Source organism: Mustela putorius, unplaced genomic scaffold (assembly GCF_011764305.1).
Source record: "Mustela putorius furo isolate JIRA1106 unplaced genomic scaffold, ASM1176430v1.1 tig00000224_pilon_pilon_pilon, whole genome shotgun sequence".
Lineage (NCBI taxonomy): Eukaryota > Metazoa > Chordata > Mammalia > Carnivora > Mustelidae > Mustela > Mustela putorius.
The window spans coordinates 20,048,581-20,067,219 of record NW_025421321.1 but is presented as its reverse complement, the minus strand read 5'-3'; the positions used below and the strand labels follow the sequence as shown (position 1 = coordinate 20,067,219).

General features: G+C 36.8%; 1 protein-coding gene across 28 annotated transcripts in view; it reads left to right on the top strand.

Moving 5' to 3' along the window:
- The window catches only part of NRXN1 (neurexin 1), a 1,166,360-nt gene that overhangs the window by 979,371 nt on the left and 168,350 nt on the right, over positions 1-18,639 (top strand). For all 28 annotated transcript variants that reach the window (XM_045077824.1, XM_004752835.2, XM_004752837.2 and 25 more), the window contains one exon: positions 15,694-15,865. In XM_045077824.1, coding sequence (XP_044933759.1) covers positions 15,694-15,865 — 172 coding nt within the window. The remainder of the gene's footprint in view (positions 1-15,693; positions 15,866-18,639) is intronic.

Here is an 18,639-nt window from a genome sequence, read left to right as displayed (position 1 = left end):
TAGTAAAAAGTCAATCCATCAAATACACTTGAAAATATTATCTCGTTATTATTTTTCTGGTTGCAAGTCACGATTCACCAAACACAACTTTAAAATATGTTATACCTTCCATACTGACCTTTTCATTTCATGTATAGTTCGTAAACATTCATCAACTGAAGCATTAAAAATAATTGCGTTTATCTCTTGATATTTTTTAATACTTAAAAAAATACAAAGGCTAATTTTATTTTACTTTAAAACCTAGTTACTGAAGTAACATTTATCATACAGAGGACTAAAATCACCATCCAAAAATGTTTTGTCTATTTGTCTGAAAAATGTGGTACTCCGTGCTATGGAAATTTGGAACATTAGAGCCGACTGTAATTATATAGTCAGCTCTCCACAAAAATGATGGTCCTGGGATACAACAAATAAATGAAATCCACAAATAATCCCAAGCCTTTTTTATAGAAAAAAACCTTTTTACATAGAAATGCCAACAACTGGCAGAATTGATAGAGCTGAATGTCCTTTCCCTATCTGGTTCCTGGTAGAGGTAATAATAAGCAGTGTAATGGCCCAAAGACAAGGAACCAGAGAAAAGCAGAGAAACAAAGGTTGTGGTTTTAATCAGTATTTGAAACACAATGTTTATTGCATACAGTTTTCTGAATGACTGTAAAATGTGAGCAAAGCTAATTTAACACCCAACCAAGGGTTTTAAAACAACAGTAATAAAAGAAATCAAAAACTTAAAAAAAAAAATAAAAACAGAAGCTATATCTGATCAGCCCATTGCACTTTGAATCTAAACTTTAGCCAGTGTGAATCTTAGCTTTTCTTGTAGAGCTCTGAGGAATTTGTCTCAAAGCTATGTCAGATGCCATCGGCTAAGTATTCAAACTGGAGACATTACCAGCGAAAAATTATGAACCTTGCATAGTCCAACAGTCAGTGACTGTTTTTTGCTTTGTTTGATTTCTGGACTTTTAAGATTGTTCTTTAGGGGGAGATGCTTTATCATAGAACACATTCTTTATATATAAGGGCACATTTAAATATGAATATTTCTACTTGGTGATGGTTGCCATTTCAGTGGATGGGAATACAGAATTAATGATGCCAATGAGATGATTTTGATTCCCAAGGGCATCAGTAGCTTTTTTTCATTCTTCATTGTGCATGATATCATGTAGAGCTGTGCTTTTTAGACCACAGGTAAGTACAATGAGATAGGCTTGATGACATCTCTGAACCCGTGGCCACTATGGAGAACTTCATAAGGGTTCAAGAAGGTCTTTCCAAATATAAAGGATAATCTAGTTTTGATTCAACTGGTGAAATGAACAAAATAGAGACAATCTCCAAATATCCACATTAAGCTACTACCTTTTCCAAAGATATATGAGTCAGTCACTTAATCATCTATATTGTTTTGATACTTGATTTAATTTCCTCTAAAGACAGATAGTATGGGAAAAGGGAGGCATTAAAAACACTTGGTGTTGTCCTTTGAACTCAGAACTCCTTGTCTATCTGTCCTCAGAAGAACTCTTTGACCCTTCTCACTTAGCCACATCAAGTCCTACAGACCTGGCAAGGCAAAAGTCCTTGCTCCTAAAGATGAGTCCCACCATCCCTGCTGGAGTAAGAAGTCATAATTTCTTAGGAAAGAACACATGTGATTTACAAAGGTATGCCAGGTTACTCTGAGACATTGACCTAGTGGGATACTCACCCTGCCCTTCTTAAATTAGAGAATTCCTGATATAAACATATAATAAAATACTATTCATCTGTTTTATGTATTTTGAAAAAAACTAAAACTCACATTCAGATTTCAGCATCTTTCGTGTATTTCAAAAAGCTACCTAGTATTTTCTAAATTGTGTGTATGTGCGCACTCACACACCATGTGCTTGGCCTTTCGTGTAGGCTTTTCATAGTTATAGTATCATTGAAATGGGAGGAGGCATAGAGATCGCCTAATCAAGCAGTCTCTGCCTCAGTACAAACAATGGCAAGACATTGTAGCCCACAGGTGAGTATGATTCGATTTTAGAATAATCTCCCTTAAGCCACCTGGATGCTCTTACTTTGGTCAAGTCTCAGCCTTTTTGAGCTTTAGCTTCCCCATTTATAAAATAGGCATGCTGTTTCACAGGTGTGAAGATCAGTGAGAGACTGTGTGTCCTAACTAAAGTGTAATGGCTATCTAATTCAAACATTATTTTAGTTAATATCCATCCATCTACTAGGGAGCAAAACATTGTTTTCCAAATGTAAGAATAATAATACTAGGAGCAATAATGATAATATAGCTCATAGGTGCTGAGTAGACATTGAGAGTGCTAAGAACTTTCTGTGCCTTATCTCATCAAGAAGAAATGGCAGTGTGATGAAAATGTTCTGAAATTAAACACTGGTGATGGTTGCACAACCTTGTGGATATACTAAAATTACTGACGCATGTAATTTAAAAGGGCGCATTTTATGATATGATATTACATCTCCAAAAAAGAAAATTGTATGTGAAAGAATTTTGGAAAATCACACATGTACAGGTGGTCTGCAAAGTGCTGTGAAGGATACAGTGAGGCGTAAGTCAGTCTTTTTTTTCCTACCCTCAGGCTCTTTATAATATAGTAGAGACATTAAAACAGAAGTACTGGAGAGAGGATTGTCACAGAGTATTAGATACTCTCAGGACCAAGAGATGAGAATAAGCCTCAAAGAAGATAGTATCACTGTCCAGGATATAGTTTCATGAAATCAAAGGAACTTTCCAGTTCTGTAGACTGGGGATGGATTGGAAAAAGCATACTACCCATAAGAGAGATTTGATAGGAAAATGAAAGTACTGCTTTCTAAAAGGTATTACCCCTAACTGAGATCTTTCTAAAGGGGCATCACTGATGATCTCTCCCATTTCTGATTCCTTGCTGTGTATGAGATGTGATTAGCCAAAAAGAAAGATGCACTTTGCTGCTCCCGTCCTCTTCCTGACTCAGCTCTCTGAGCATGCTTTGGCTTCAAGGTCTTTTCCCAGAACATGGACACCTTTGAAGTCATTCTTTTTCAGAAAGCCCCTCCGTCATGATCCGGTCCCAGCACCGATATTTCTTAGCATTATGATTTTGGGACACATTGTTTTTAAACTCTGAGTAAACAGGAAAAAAAGTAGCACTCAGTCTTCAGGTTGGCTGGGAGTTTTAAGTGATAAATCATCTAGAGCTCAATGGATTGCACGCCAGCGCTCTGGGATGCAACCCCCTGGAAGATAGGCGACAAGATATCTCCTGTGTCCCTGAGTGTGTTTGGTATCCACTAGCTGTATTACAGTTGTTTGCATGCTGATTTGCTCCTGCGACACATTCAGAGGCTCCCTGAGGCACTTGAGAGCAGTTCCTCACAGTGCACCCTGCTCCTCCTTGCTGCTCCCTCAACTGGTTTCTGGGTGTGAATATTTGCATGTATGACTTGTCTTCTTGATTTGACTGAAAACTTCCTGTGGGACAGAGAATGCACTTTACATGTTTGCACTGTCCGCACACCTAGCCCAATGCAAGATGCATGTCATATATTCCATATATGACATATATCAGCTAAATGAATAAAAAATATTATTCAGTGGGGAAAGTGGGAGACAAGGTAGCAGTACCTTCTTATTCTTGAAATGATGATGATGATGTGTGTGTTTTATTTAGGGGGTGGGGGTAGTGCAGTTCCAGCTCAGTGCCAGGTTGAGAGAACTAGAGCAAAAATATATCTAGATTGGTAAACACAGTCTCTATCAGGTAGGGAGACCTCTTAGTCTTTCATTTGGAAATATTTTTGGGTTAAAGTAGCAATTCTCCAAACCCATCTGTTTGTTTCGAGGTGAGAGCACAGGTGGCTGTTTGACACACTCTAAGGTGTTAGTTATTCTGGCAACAGTGACTTTAGGCCCCAGAGTCCCCCTCAGGCCCTAAAAGCTCTGTTCCCTGGTGAGGATCAGTCTCTGGAGGAACAAAATACAACATTCAGCCTAACCCCCATTTTAGTTGACGATGTAAAATTGGACCCTGGGAGTTGGTTCCATATTCTGAAATGAGCGCAAGCATTCAGTATATTTGAAGGCAATGTCAAGTTTTACCCAAAGTGAGTCCCTGGGGTATAGGACTGTATCGTGTTGCACAACAGAAGCTTATAGACCAGAAGCAAGTGTCCTTGCTGATCCACATGCCATTCTGGCTTGCACCCTTGTTCATCTTGTTTGTACTTTGATACTCTAAAAGTATGATAAACACATAAAACTAATGGAAGCGTTTGTTTTTCATTTTTGGTTGTTTCCCTTGAGCCATACAATTCTACATAACATCCCCAGAATAGGAGAAAAAAAAAATCAGTGGACATATCTGTATGCCACAGATAGGATAAATCTGTACATTTCTGTATTCTGTTTTACCTATTTTGTATGCATACAGATTGAAATAGACCAGCATCTTTAATATACAGCCACCTCTTTCTTGAAGTATGCCCAAGATAACAAGTATACCATTAAATCATATTCCTGGTTAAAATAAATATTTTTCAAGTGAATATGTGATTATAGATGGAACTAAAAGGTGCATGAAACTATGGTGCCACTTGTTAGAACTTTCTAGTTCCTTTCCAGTGTCACCTTTCATGTTTCTTTTTAACGTGGTTTAATAATATAATCCTTATTCAGAAATGAGCTTTCGTGAAAAAATCAATAATTACCTTTGTCACTATTTATTTAATGAATCCATGGAAAGACCTCATTAAATTATAAATGCCTTGTTACTGATATTCTCATAATAGATTTTTGAAATTGTATGTGAGCCAGTTATCTATTTCAAGCAAGATACAATGCTGAAATATCAGTACATGTCCAGTGAAATTACTGCTGGTTTTGCTAATACAATATTCATGAGAATTTGCCAGACACAATCACATTTAATCCCAGAGAATAAGAATTTGAAATGGGTTCTTCTAACTTGTAATTATCCTTTGGCAAGAAAGTTTAGCAAGCTTTATAATTTATATAATTGAAATGACTTGCTGTTCTGTCAATATGGGAGGGGTGTGTTTGAGAATATTTACAGTTTCTATTTTTTAAATTATTATTTTATTAACATATAATGTATTATTTGCCCCAGGGGTACAGGTTTGTGAATTGTCAGAATTACACATTTCTCAACACTCACCATATCACATACCCTCCCAAAAGTCCATAACCCAACCACCCTTTCCCTACCTCCTCCCCCCAGCAACCCTCAGTTTGTTTTGTGAGGTTAAGAGTCTCTTTTGGTTTGTCTCCCTCCCGCTCCCACCTTGTTTCATTTTTTCCTTCCCTACCCCTCAAACCCCCAACTCTGCCTCTCAAATCCCTCATATCAGGGAGATCATAGGATAATTGTCTTTCTCTGATTCAGTTATTTCACTTAGCATAATACATTCTAGTTCCATCCACATCACTACAAATGGCAAGATTTCATTTTTAAAACATTTTAAAAAGATTTTATTTATTTATTTGACAGAGAGAGATCATAAGTCAGAGAGGCAGGCAGAAAGAGAAGGGGAAGGAGGCTCCCCACTGAGCAGAAAGCCGGATACAGGGCTCGATCCAAGGACCCCGAGTTCATGACCTGAGCTGAAGGCAGAGGCTTAGAGGCTTAATCCACCGAGCAACCCAGACTCCCCAAGATTTCATTTTTGATGGTTGTATAATATTCCATTGTATGTGTGTGTACACACACACACACACACATATACCACAAATTCTTTATTATCGTATTATTGTCGATGTGTTTCTTTGATTTTGTTATTAATTGGTTTATATACTTGGCTGCTCCCATATTAGGGGCATAGATATTTAAAACTGTTAGATCTCCTTGTTGGAAAGACCCTTTGAGTATGATATAGTATCCTTCCTCAGCTCTTATTATAGTCCTTGGCTTAAAATATAATTGATCTGATGTAAAGATTGCCACCCCAGCTTTCTTTTGATGTCCATTAGCATGGTAAATGGTTCTCCACCCCCTCACTTTAAATCTGGAGGTGTCTTTGGGAATCAAATGAGGTTTTTTATAGACAGCATATTGATGGGCTTTGGTTTTTTATCCATTCTGATACCCTGTATATCTTGATTGGGGCATTTAGCCCATTTACATTCAGGGTAACTATTGGAAGATATGAATTTAGTGCCATTGTATTGCCTGTAAGGTGACTATTACTGTATATTATCTCTGTTTTTTTCTGGTCTACTACTTTTAGCCTCTCTCTTTGCTTAGAGGACCCCTTTCAATATTTCCTATAGGGCTGCTTTGGTGTTTGCAAATTCTTTTAGTTTTGGTTTGTCCTGGAATCTTTGTATCTCTCCTTCTGTTTTCAATGATAGCCTAGCTGGATATAGTATTCATGGATGCATATTTTTTCTCACTTAATGCTTTGAATATATCATGCCAGTTCTTTCTGGCCTGCCAGGTCTCTGTGGATAATTCTGCTGCTAGTCTAATATTTTTACCATTGTATGTTATTGGCTTCTTGTCCCGGGCTGCTTTCAGGATTTTCTCTTTGTCGCTAAGACTTGTAAGTTTTACTATGAGATGTTGGGGTGTGATCTAATTTTTATTGATTTTGAGGGGTGTTCTCTATGCCTCCTGGATTTTGATGCTTGTTCCCTTTGCCATATTAGGGAAATTCTCTACTATAATTTGCTCCACTATACCTTCTACCCCCTCTCTCTTTCTTCTTATTCTAGAACCCCAATTATTTTAATATTGTTTCATCTTACAGTATCACTTCTCTCTCAAATTCTCCCCTCATGGTCCAGTAGTTGTTTCTCTTTTGCTCAGCTTCTTCATTCTCCATCATTTGGTCTTCTATATCACTATTTCTCTCTTCTACCTCATTTATCCTAGCACTAAGAACCTCCATTTTTTATTATACCTCATTAATAGCTTTTTAAATTTCAACTTGATTAGATTTTAGTTTTTTATTTCTCCAGAAAGGGATTTTATTTCTCCAGACAGGTTTCTCTAATATCTTCCATGCCTCTTTCGAGCCCAGCTATCACCTTGAGAATCATTCTGAACTCTAGATCTGACATATTACCAATGTCCTATTGATTAGATCCCTAACTGTTGCTACTGCCTCTCATTCTTTTGTTTGTGGTGAGTTTTTATGCCTTGTCATTTTATCCAGATAGGAATATATGAACAAGAGAATAAGAATACTGAAACGGTGGCAAAGACCCCAGAAAAATGTATGCTAACCAATTCAGAAGAGACCCCAAATCGGGGGGAGAAGAAAGGGGGCAAACGTGGGAAAATTACATAATTATAATTATATATATATTTATATAAAAGTTTTACATATATATGTATATACATATATACACATACATATATATATATTTGTGTGTGTGTGTATGTATGTATATATATATATATAGTGAATAGAACAGAGCCACCCACTTGATTTGGGATATATTTTGGTCTTTAGAAGAATCTACCTCCCAAAAGTTTAATGAAAGAAAAACATATATATACAAAAATAAGGGTAAACATGATGAAGGGATGGAATATGATTGTAAAGATGAAAATTTTTAAAAAATTCTAAAAAAGGAATTGATAAGATAAGTTGGTTGGAAAAAGAAAAAAAAAGTGGAGAGAATGTGCTCATGCTGGAGACTAGAACAAAGCCCTATGCTAGATTTAGGGTATATTTTGATCTATTAGAAGGAATTGTATCCCAAAATTTTTTAGAAAAAAAAAATAACCCAATATGTATACAAAAAATAAGGTTAAATACAATGAAGGATAAAATATGACTATAATAATGAAGGTTTAAAAAGATTTTTTTTTCAGGAAAGTATTATTAAGATAAACTGGTTAAAAAATGTTAAAAAAGGAAAGTGGAAAAGTTAAAAAAAATAAAATAAGAAAAAGTAAAATTAAAACAAATATAATTTAACTTTGCAAGACTAAAGGACCATGGGGAGAATTCCATGTTTTGCTTTCCCCTCCTCTGGAATTCCGCTGTTCTCCTTGATCTGTGAGCTTGGTCTTGGCTGGATGTTCTTGCTGAATGTTCTGGGGGAAGAGCCTGTTGCAGTGATTCTCAAATGTCATTGCCCTAGGCGGAATTGCACTGCCCTTGCCGGAACCAGGCTAAGTAATCTGCTCAGGTTTGTTCTAGGGAGCTTTTGTTCCCTGAACGCTTTCCGTAGATTCTGGAGGACAGGAATGAAAATGGCAGCCTTCCAGTCTCCAGTCCGGAGTAGCCGAGAGCTGGGGCCCCACTCCTCAGTGCGGCCCCAGAGAAAAGTGGTCAATCACTCCGGTCTCCCTGTTCTCCAGACACTCCGAGCTCATCCAGCCTGTGACCGAGCATGTCTTTCTCTTGGTGCACAGCCCCATTGGAGTCTCCAATTCCAGCAGATTCCTGCTGCACTGCTTGGAGGAGAAAGGTGAGTCTCCCTGGATCAGCAACCTGTGGGGTCCCTGCTCAAAGAGCAGTTTTCCAACTGTCCCTTGGATCACAGTTTAAGGTAACCCTGAGCTGAAAGCTCACTCCTTGCCTCCATCTCTGTAGCTGGCTTCCCCGCTCCAATCCCTGGGAGCTCTGCCACACTCAGACATCCGCGATCTTTCTGTTACCTGTGGGACCTGAGACCACACTGTCCCCGTGAGGGCTCCACCCCCAAACTGAGCCTCTGGAGTGATGTCCCACAGTGGGGCAGACTCTAAAAGTTTGGATTCTTTCCTTCACTGCTCCACTGCTTCCTGGGATCCGGCCCCTCCCCGCCATGGTCTATCTTCCCATCATTTCGGATTCTCTTCTCCACACTTACTACCTTCCAGAAAGTGGTCGTATTTCTGCTCCTAGAATTGCTGCTTTGCTTCTTTTCTATCTCCTGTTGAGTTTGTAGGTGTTCGGTACCCATCTAGCTGAACTCCTGGGATCTGATTTCATTTCAGTCTGCTACTCCTCCGCCATCTTGCCTCGAGTCTCATATTCGCAGTTTCTGAATGGAATCAGAAATGCTGGCCCTCTAAAAACACTTCATGTTAATATTTTGTGGTTTATGTGTATTTGTAAAGATTTATTTATTATTTTAGACAGATTAACATGATCCAGGGAGGGTAGATGGCAGCAGGTAACTGGGGAGGTGTAGAAGGAGAGAGTCCTAAGCAGACTGAGCTGGGTGCAACATCCGACACAGAACTCGATAACATGACCATGAGATCATGGCCCGAGCTGAAACCAAGAGAAGAAAGTCGAATGCTTAACTGACTGTGCCACTCAGGTGCCCTTTTATGTGCATTTTTTAATTTATTGTTTTCAGGGAAAATATGGACTCAATGGCTTGATGCAGCCTGGGTAGGGTAAATTATGTCTGATTTCATGTGGAGTCTGTTGTCTGAACCTACTTTGGTGGTATTGCAGTTCTGTTCTAGCTGGCTGGAGTTTGAATTCATGAAATGTTAAAGGTTTTGGAAGTCAAAGGACCAAATCAACGTATCCAGGAAAGGATGGGCATAGATTAAAAGTCAGAAACTCTCCAAGCATCACAAACCCTCATTGTTCCTTAATAGTTTGTTTTGTTTTGCTTTTATGTTGCAAGAAATGAATACCTGCAGAATCTGGGGATTTCCGTATTCTAGAAAATTCTCATTTTACATTTCATTTTGCTGAAAAAATTAGGGACAAGGTAAAGGGACTTTTTTTTCAGAGTTTGTACATTTTGTAGCTCTAGGATTTTATTGCTTCTATTCACAGAATTTGAATCTCATTCATAATGAGAACTCTGATAATAAGAGACTCTTGTGGCCTTCCTATCAGAACAATTAGGGAACTTTAAGAATTTCTTTCAGTCTGTCTGTGATAAGAAACATGCTTATAATAGAAGGAACCCTGAAACAGTGGACACCTCCAGAGTAACTAATATTTTCATGCAGTTGTTATGTTGAAAGGACTGATTCCTACAACGCAACAGGAATTTAAATCTGCTGTCCTGAGGAGTATTTCTTCCTGACCCCAGGAAGTCCAGGGAAAGTCTCAACACTACTTTTGTCACTCTTAGATAGTAAAAAAGTCACCCATTCACTCTTACACATAGAAAGGAACTTGAGTTCACTCCTTTGTAATAATAAGTACAACTTCAGTTAAAGCCAGTTTATTGTCCCTGCCTGGGCTGCCTCAGAGATGCTGGATAAACGGAATGAGGGAAGAGGTCGTTTCTCCTCTTGTTTCAGTGATGTTCATTTCTCTTCCTCCTTCCTGACTCCTCCAGACATGAAGCAGGAAAAGGAAGAGGAGATATGTGTTCTCCTTGACCATGGCTAATATGATAGAAGCCATCTATCTGGGCTTAGTCTATACTGAAAACTGACTCTGGGGGCCACTTTTGGGGAATATTTTAGTAGGATCATTAGTGTTTTTAACCACATCATTGGACTTTCTTTACCTATAGTTACCTGAGGTAGGTAAATGCACCTCCTTCAGCTGGGTTTCTCCCTCAGTCCCTGGCCATCCACCATTGCAACTTCAGATTCTTTCTGTTGAGTTGTTTTCACCACTTGCCCTCCCCACCACCCCAGCCCTACCATTGGATGCAATACAACACAATTCTGTTCTGGCCCTTTAACCCATGGTCCATGGGTAGTGCTCACATGTCATTTGTTCTAATAAACTCTGACGCACAGATGCAGTAATATGTCTTTGCTCTAGTATCAGAGCAACAGCCAGCCATTGTTCTCTTCCTTGATTACTTCTTAGACAAGAGTTCAATCCCAGGAAGGAGCAACTGGGATTGCTGAGTACCCCTGCCACTGCCACCACGTTCCAGGAGACAAGTATCAAACTTTCTGAGATGTTTCCTTGAAATCGCTTTCCTTTGCACCTGAGACAAGGGAAAAGTAACTTCCTACCTCAGAAGTACATGCAAATCGCATCACAACCTAGTTGTCTCCAAAAATCCTCTTCCAGTTATCCAACTCTTCTTGGCCTTTCTCACTTCTTTAATGATCTGAAAATAGGTAATTAAATCAGGGTCCCCAAAACAGTTGTCAGTGTTCTCCTTTGCAAGTCTTGTACGTCATTTTGTTGAGTAGAAGTAGCAATCTGTTTTGTGACTTACTATCATCTCAAGATTGCAGCTGAAGTTAAGAAAAAAAAGTCCATTTTAACATCCTATAACATCTACAAATCAGTTGCTATTGTCTTCTACAAAATTATTTAAAACACATATTGATTGGTACATGTGTGCAATCTGAAAAGCACAGTATGAGACTCCGTGGTGCTCCTACTCTAGCAGGAAAGACAAAACAGGTAGCGAAGAACAGCTAGATTAACCAGATATGCTATAGGATGACCCAATATGCCTCAAATTCAACCTAGTGTAATCTTTAGGAGCACAAACTCTAGTGTGAGACTGCTTGGGCCTGAATCACAATTTTTCTCTTTCTAGCTGTGTGACCTTAGCCAAGTTACCTAATGACTCGGTGCTTTACTTTCCTCATCTGTCAAATGGAGATAAAACAGTACCTCTCTCATGAGGTACTGTTATGAGAAATACCAGTGTTAATATTTGTAAAGTCCTCGGAACACTATAAGGTGTTTGTTAAATAAAGATAACAACAGATCTCTTAAATATGGTTCCCAATTTTCCCCCTGTGGAGCTATTTCACACATGTGTTAAAAATATATACCATCTTAAACAATTTACTGAAAATGAACAAATTGGAATTCTGTGAAAATCAGGAAATAATGATTGCTTGCACAAAAGACCTGTGTGGAAAAAATGTCTAAAAAATGTCTCTACATTTTAGTTTTCGTGAGAATCTTGCTGTTTGTTTATCCCTGGAATCATTCTACAGAAAACCAAAATGCCTTACAATGGTATAGATTTTAAAGTAAGGATTATGAGAAATATGGTAGACATTAAAAATAAGTCCAAGGGAAAACAGTACACCTGAAGTCTATGTAGCTTTTAAAATTGCCCTACTCTTTGATTTTGCATTTCCTAAGAACCAAAGTCAGAAAGGAAAGGTGATCTTAAGTCATATTGCCCAGCAAGCCTAAAACAAATCCAAACACACAAAGTCCATACTCACTAAATATAAGAAAGAGATCCTATATAGATAGTAAGAAGCAGAAAAAGAAAAACGGGAACATTTTGCCTGTCAATATGAAGGGTACAATGAGCGATGTCCCAAAAAACATCTTCAGATCCTTCCATTTATATGATGCGGTTTTGTACAAGATTTTCTTAAAATAACTCTTGAGTGTAGGTGGATCCCATACTCTTACTGCCTAGTTCAATGATGAGAATCCAGGGAGAGTTTAAGAGGATGTGGTCCAAATCTTCAGGTTTTCTGATATTCTGATTGTAAATTTCTACATGAATACAAAGATTTTTATGTCATTTAGATCCCTCTTCCCCATGTTTCTCTCAACTGAGGCTTAATGAAAGGTAAGCTGAAGACAGTTTGAGGTTATCTACTCGGAGGGGGTTTTGCAGTGTGGGTATTCTGTGCTAATGATTAAGGGCAAATCCACATGCTTTACAAATCAGCTGAGCACATGTTTGAGCTGACAGCCCTGCTGTTAAGAATGCTTCTCGGAGGCAGAGGACATAAGCACATGCTTCTCTTCACTGCCTTATAGTATGGAATTCTAAAGTTAACAGTAACAAACTGCACTTAGAATGATTTTAATGCTGCTTTGCATAATTCAGAGAGGAAGTTTAATTTTAGATAACTGCATGGCTTAGATATAAACCAAAAATGAGGGACTGAATTCTACTACCTGTCTATTAAGTTACATGTCCTTGAACAAGTCGTTGTACTGCCCTGTGTCATAGTTTCATCATCTCTAAAAAGAAATTGAGTAAGTTTCAGGCTCTCAGCATTTGATGACTCTTTTTGTGAATAAAGACTAAGAAATTGTACTTGCTAAATGCTTGTCTGTGTGCCCCATACCCCTGAGACTGCTTTTTCTCTATTATGAGTAGTTATCATTTGGCTCTAAACAGACTTATTACTGCAATTTTATCAGTTATTAAAGGAGAGAATTTCAAGCCTTTTGAACTGGGAGATGGAAAGAGTGGAGTGAAGGAGGTGTGTTAAAGACATGACAGGATGTCCTTCCACACAAGCAGCTGGGCACCTTTTCTGTGGCAACCTCTGGGAGTTCTCTTGAAAGTGTTTCTGTTGGCATATCAATCATCCATGAAATAGATGCTCCAGATTGACCCAAATGTCAAGAATCTTGCTTCTAGTGAAGCAAGATTTTCATTTTGAAAAATGAATTTTTCAAAAGTAAAATTGGAGAAAAGCAGTTGTTGTCTGAATCATATTCTCAAACAATACACTGTATATAATTTTTTGTTTAAATCTGTGGTTTCCTCGAACAGAGATTAGGAGGATGGGTGGGGGGTAACTACATGACAAGAAAAAATGCCTCTTAGAGGACCTAAATATTATATAGTTACCAAAAAAAAACCCAAGATTAACTTAACGGAACTGTGACTATCTTGAAGGAAGTAGCTTCTCTCTCTCTCACACACACACATGATTTTTATACACACACACACACACACACACACACCCCACACACATATTTATCTCTGAATCTCTGCTTTTACTTTTTATTTAATTTATTTGAACTAAGCTGGAAAAAATAACAGTTCAGCTATCTCTGCCACCCTTCATCCCCTGCCTCTTGTAGTCACCAGTCTATTCTGTGTCTACAAACTTGGTGTGTTGTTTGTTCGTTTGCTTGTTTTAGATCCCACGTATAAGAGAGATCAAACAGTATTAGTCATTCTCTGTTATGTCACTTAGCAAAATGTCCTTGAGGTCTATGTATATTGTTGTAAATGGCAAGGTGTCATTTTTAATGACTGAATAATATTCCATTATATATACCATGATGTCTTTATTCTTTCATCCATTTATGGATCCTTAGGTTATTTCCATGTCTTGGCTATTATAAATATTGCCACAGTGAACACGGGGTGCATATATTTTTCCAAATTAGTGTTTTTGTTTCCTTTGGGTACATACCTTTGGAAATATACCTGGAAAATAGTTCTATTTCTAATTTTTTGAAGAACCTCCATAGTGTTTTTCATTGTGGTTGTACCAACTTACATTCACATCAGCAGTGCAAAGCATTTTCTTTTCTTCATATCTTCACCAACACTGGTTATTTCTTGCCTTTTGATAATAGCCATTCAAACAGGTGTGAAGTGATATGTCAGTATGGATTTAATTTGCATTTTCCTAATGATTATGATGGGCATCTTTTTATGTATTGGTTGGCCATCTGTATGTCTTTAGAAATATGTCATTTTAGATTTTTGCTCACTTTTAAATTGGAATGTTTTGTTGCTATTGGATTGCATGAATTCTTTATATATTTTTAATGTCAACCTTTATCAGATACATGATTTGCAGTTATTTTCTCCCATCCAGTAAACTGCCTTTTCATTTTGTTGGTGGTTTCCTTTGGTATGCAGAAGGTTGGGTTTTTTTTGTTTTGTTTTTGTTTTTTTAGTTTTCTGTGGTCCTCCTTATTTGTTTTTGCTTTTCCTGTGAGATTAAAAAAACCATCACCAAGACCTGTATCATGGAGCATACTGTCTATGTTGTCTTCTAGGATTTTTATGATTTCAGGTCTTATGTTCAAGTCTTTAGGACATTTTAAGTTAATTTTTGGGTATGGTGTAAGACAGTGGTCCAGTTTCATCCTTTTACATATGGCTGTCCAGTTTTCCCAGTGCTGTGTGTTGAAGAGACTGTTCTTTCCCCATTATATATTCTTGGCTCCTTCGTTGTAAATTAATTGGTCATATATGTGTGGCTTATTTCTGGGCTCTCTATTCTATTTCATTGATCTGTGTATCTGTTTTTAATGCCAATGCTATAGTGTTTTAATTACTGTAGCTAAGTAATATAGTTTGAAATCAGGGTGCATGATGTCTCCAGCTTTGTTTTACTTCCTCAGGACTGGCTTGGCTATTCAGGATCTTTTGTGGTTCCATGTAAATTTTATAATTCTTTGCTCTATTTCTTTGAAAAATACCACTAGAATTAACAGGGATTGCATTACATCTGCATAATTCTTTGGGTTGTATAGATATCATAACAATATTATTTCTTCTCATCCACAAACATGAAATTTCTTTCCATTTATTTGTGTTTTCATCAGTTCATGTCATTAATGTCTTAAAGTTTTCAGTATATAGGTCTTTCATCTCCTTGATCAAATTTATACCCATGCATATTATTCTCTTTGATATAATTGTAAAAGGAATTGTTTTCTTTATTTCCCCTTCTGATAGTTCATTATTAGTGTAAAGAAAAACAAGACATTTTTTGTCTATTGATTTTGTATCCTGCAATTTTACCAAACTCGTTTATTCTAACAGATTTTTAATGGACTTTTGGGGGGGTTGCTATATATAATGTTTTATCATCTGCAAATAGTGACAGTTTTACTTCTTCCTTGTAATTTGGGTGACTTTTGCTCTTTTTTCTTGCCTACTTTCTGTGGCTAGGAGTTCCAGTACTATGTTGAACAAAAGTTGGCAAGAGTGGAAATTCTTATTTTTTTCCTGCAGTTAATTCTTATTACATGCTGACTAATCAGTATAACTTCATACAACTCTTTTTGTCCCTTCCTCCCTTCCAGCACCAAGGAAAAATTGGAGTTAAATTTAATGTGGGGACAGATGACATCGCCATTGAGGAGTCCAATGCAATCATTAACGATGGGAAATACCATGTAGTCCGTTTTACGAGGAGTGGTGGCAATGCCACGTTACAGGTGGACAGCTGGCCAGTGATCGAGCGTTATCCTGCAGGTAAGCCAGTGAATGGGAACTGGGAGAACATTTTGTGAAAAGCAAACTGGGAAAACAAAGCAGTATTTTGCATCCGTTTCACCAAATTGTGGGTTTTCTGAGAAACCATCAAGTATTTATTGGACTTTAAAATCATGTGAATGTAATGCTGTCCTAAACTGTTCTTGATACAGTGTACAAATGACATTTTATAGGAAAACTTGAAGGCACACGGTATCGTTTGCAAAATTCAGGACATCAGTGAAAACCAGAAAAATGCACACATAAAAGGCACGACATGTCAAAGCTTCTTTTTTACTGGATCTTTGCATTTGAACAAAGGAAAGGCTTTGTCAAAAGTAACAAAGTTAAAATTTAAAAGTCAGGGAAGGAATATTACACACTTTTCTCTGAAAGAAAATAGGACCAGGTGGTTCCTTTGCTGGTGGTACAGAACTGAAACCCGTGAAAGCTGCAGGAGGGCCATGGAACAAACAGAGAAATAGTAAAGGAACAATATATCACCAGTTATAAAAACATGTAACTAACTGAAACTTGTTTTCACTGTCATATAACCATATGGGAGTTTCACAAGGATTCTATGACACTAGCATTACTCATTTCAAGTCTATAACATGAATATCAAGCTATTATTGATAAAATAAAAATCACATTTTTTATTGTTAATCAGCTTTGTCAGGTCTACATTATTGAAACAAAAGCAGTAGATGAGAAACTTAGGCCAATGTTACCTGGAGTTGCATATAGTCTCAATTAAAAAAAAAAAAAACACGTTATTTTTAATTTGTATTTTACTTATTTTTAAGTAAAATACAAATTAAAAGTATAGTGGTTATTTTACTTCATTTATTATCCTCTTTATGTTTTAGTACAAAAGAGGTTACTAAAAACATCAACCTCATTTCTCTCTGCCCCTTTTGCATTTACAACTGATTTATACAACAGATTTATAGCATATAAAGTATATATAGTATATATAGTATAAAGACAGACTATAGGAGGAAGTTTTCATTTGTACAGTAAAAATGGTTACCAAAATGTGCACAAGCATCTGTTACAAGTTTCAGTTTCTTGGCAGAAATAATTTGAAGAAATAACTAACTTTATTAAATAAAGATTAATTTTTCTTGGTATTGACTCATGATTAGGAAATGTCTAATGAAATGTCTGTGATGCCTTTCTGGACCTTTTCTGATTTAAAAATATCTGCATCTTCAAACCTCCTTTCAGAACTGTTCTGTAAACCTGGAGCTTTGCAAATATTTGCTGAATTAAGAATAATAAAAAAAAAACCAGCTCTACAACAAAATTCAGAAGCAAGCACATTAATAATATGTCCAGTGCTCATTATAATACTGGCAAATAGTAGGCAGTCAATAAATATTTGCTGAATTGATGTCCTGGGGATTATCCCGATTTTACTGTACAATTATGAGAAAGTACACCTTCTTTTACCATCTGTAAGAAGATGAAGGAATGCAAGATTTGGAAGGAAAGTAATTTAAATATGCATGCAATGTCACATAGCCCCTCCTAATACTTTATTGAATTTATTGAAATCCTGATACAAAGGTATCTTTCATAAAAACTACAGCCCCAGTGAAATTACAGAAAAGTAAATTGGTGAATTTCCTAAAAAACAGATTGATCAATAGCTGTTTCCTGAGAGAAAGTTATTGCACTGGACACCATGAAAGATGTGAAGTAGGATAAGGTCTAGGCCCTGTCTCTCCAGGTGTTGTGTCTGTGAATAGTAGAAATGAACAAAAACCTGACAAATCCTGTTGCTATTATAGTATGGGAGTTACCTCTGGAAGCCCAGAATTGTTTCACAGTTAAATTGTTAAAATTATTTCATTTTAGTAACTTGTATTCTTATCACAGTTTCCATACCGCTATCTGTAAGAAGTCTGCTCTAGAGAATGCTAGTGGTGACCTAGATGGGGAGAGAGGAAGTCCTACCTTCAAATTAGTTTGGGAAACTCTATGTTAAACTAAGTTCAAAATATGTATTCTTGGACTTTATTAATACCCATAATGTGTCTCTAAAAGAGAAATATAGTATGCATTTCCCAAGTATAGATAATCAGAATCTAGTTTTCAAATGCATTAGTGTATTTGGGTAAATATTTTATGTTTTAAAGAATTTCTATACCTCTACGATATATTGTATCTGATTGGCAAACCTTTAATTGTGCACATACTAGATACTATGTACGATGTATAGTTCAAAAAGATATGATCTTTACTTGCAGCAAGCCAATGTCCAATTTGAATACTAGTTGCTGGGATTGGTGCAGTAAATTAGTTAAGTCAATAAATATTTTGTATATTTTTCTAGACTAATATTTGTTTAACACATATAGTATCTCATTTACCAACAGATGCTCAGTATAGGAATCAATATAAAATACATTTAAAAATCAGAAGCTGGCAATATCATGATAATTAAGGAGTAAACCTTAAGAAGTAGTTATTTTAGATGCAACCTCTTGTATATTTAGTCAAAGATTCTATGTACTCTTTCCGTAAAAAAGTATTTTAGATAACATTAATCAAGAGTGAGTAAAGTCGCGCTTATTATGAAGGATACAAGCAAGAGTAAAGCACAGAATCTGTCCTCAAGAATATTAGGGCACCTGTGGGGATTATTAATGTATACATATAAAAAGTTAATGACCAGTAGGGAAAGAATTCAGGGGAGTCACCATTGTTGTTATCAAGCACTTCATTAATCATCTGTTCTGTGTGCATTTCAGCATGATGTTGAGGTA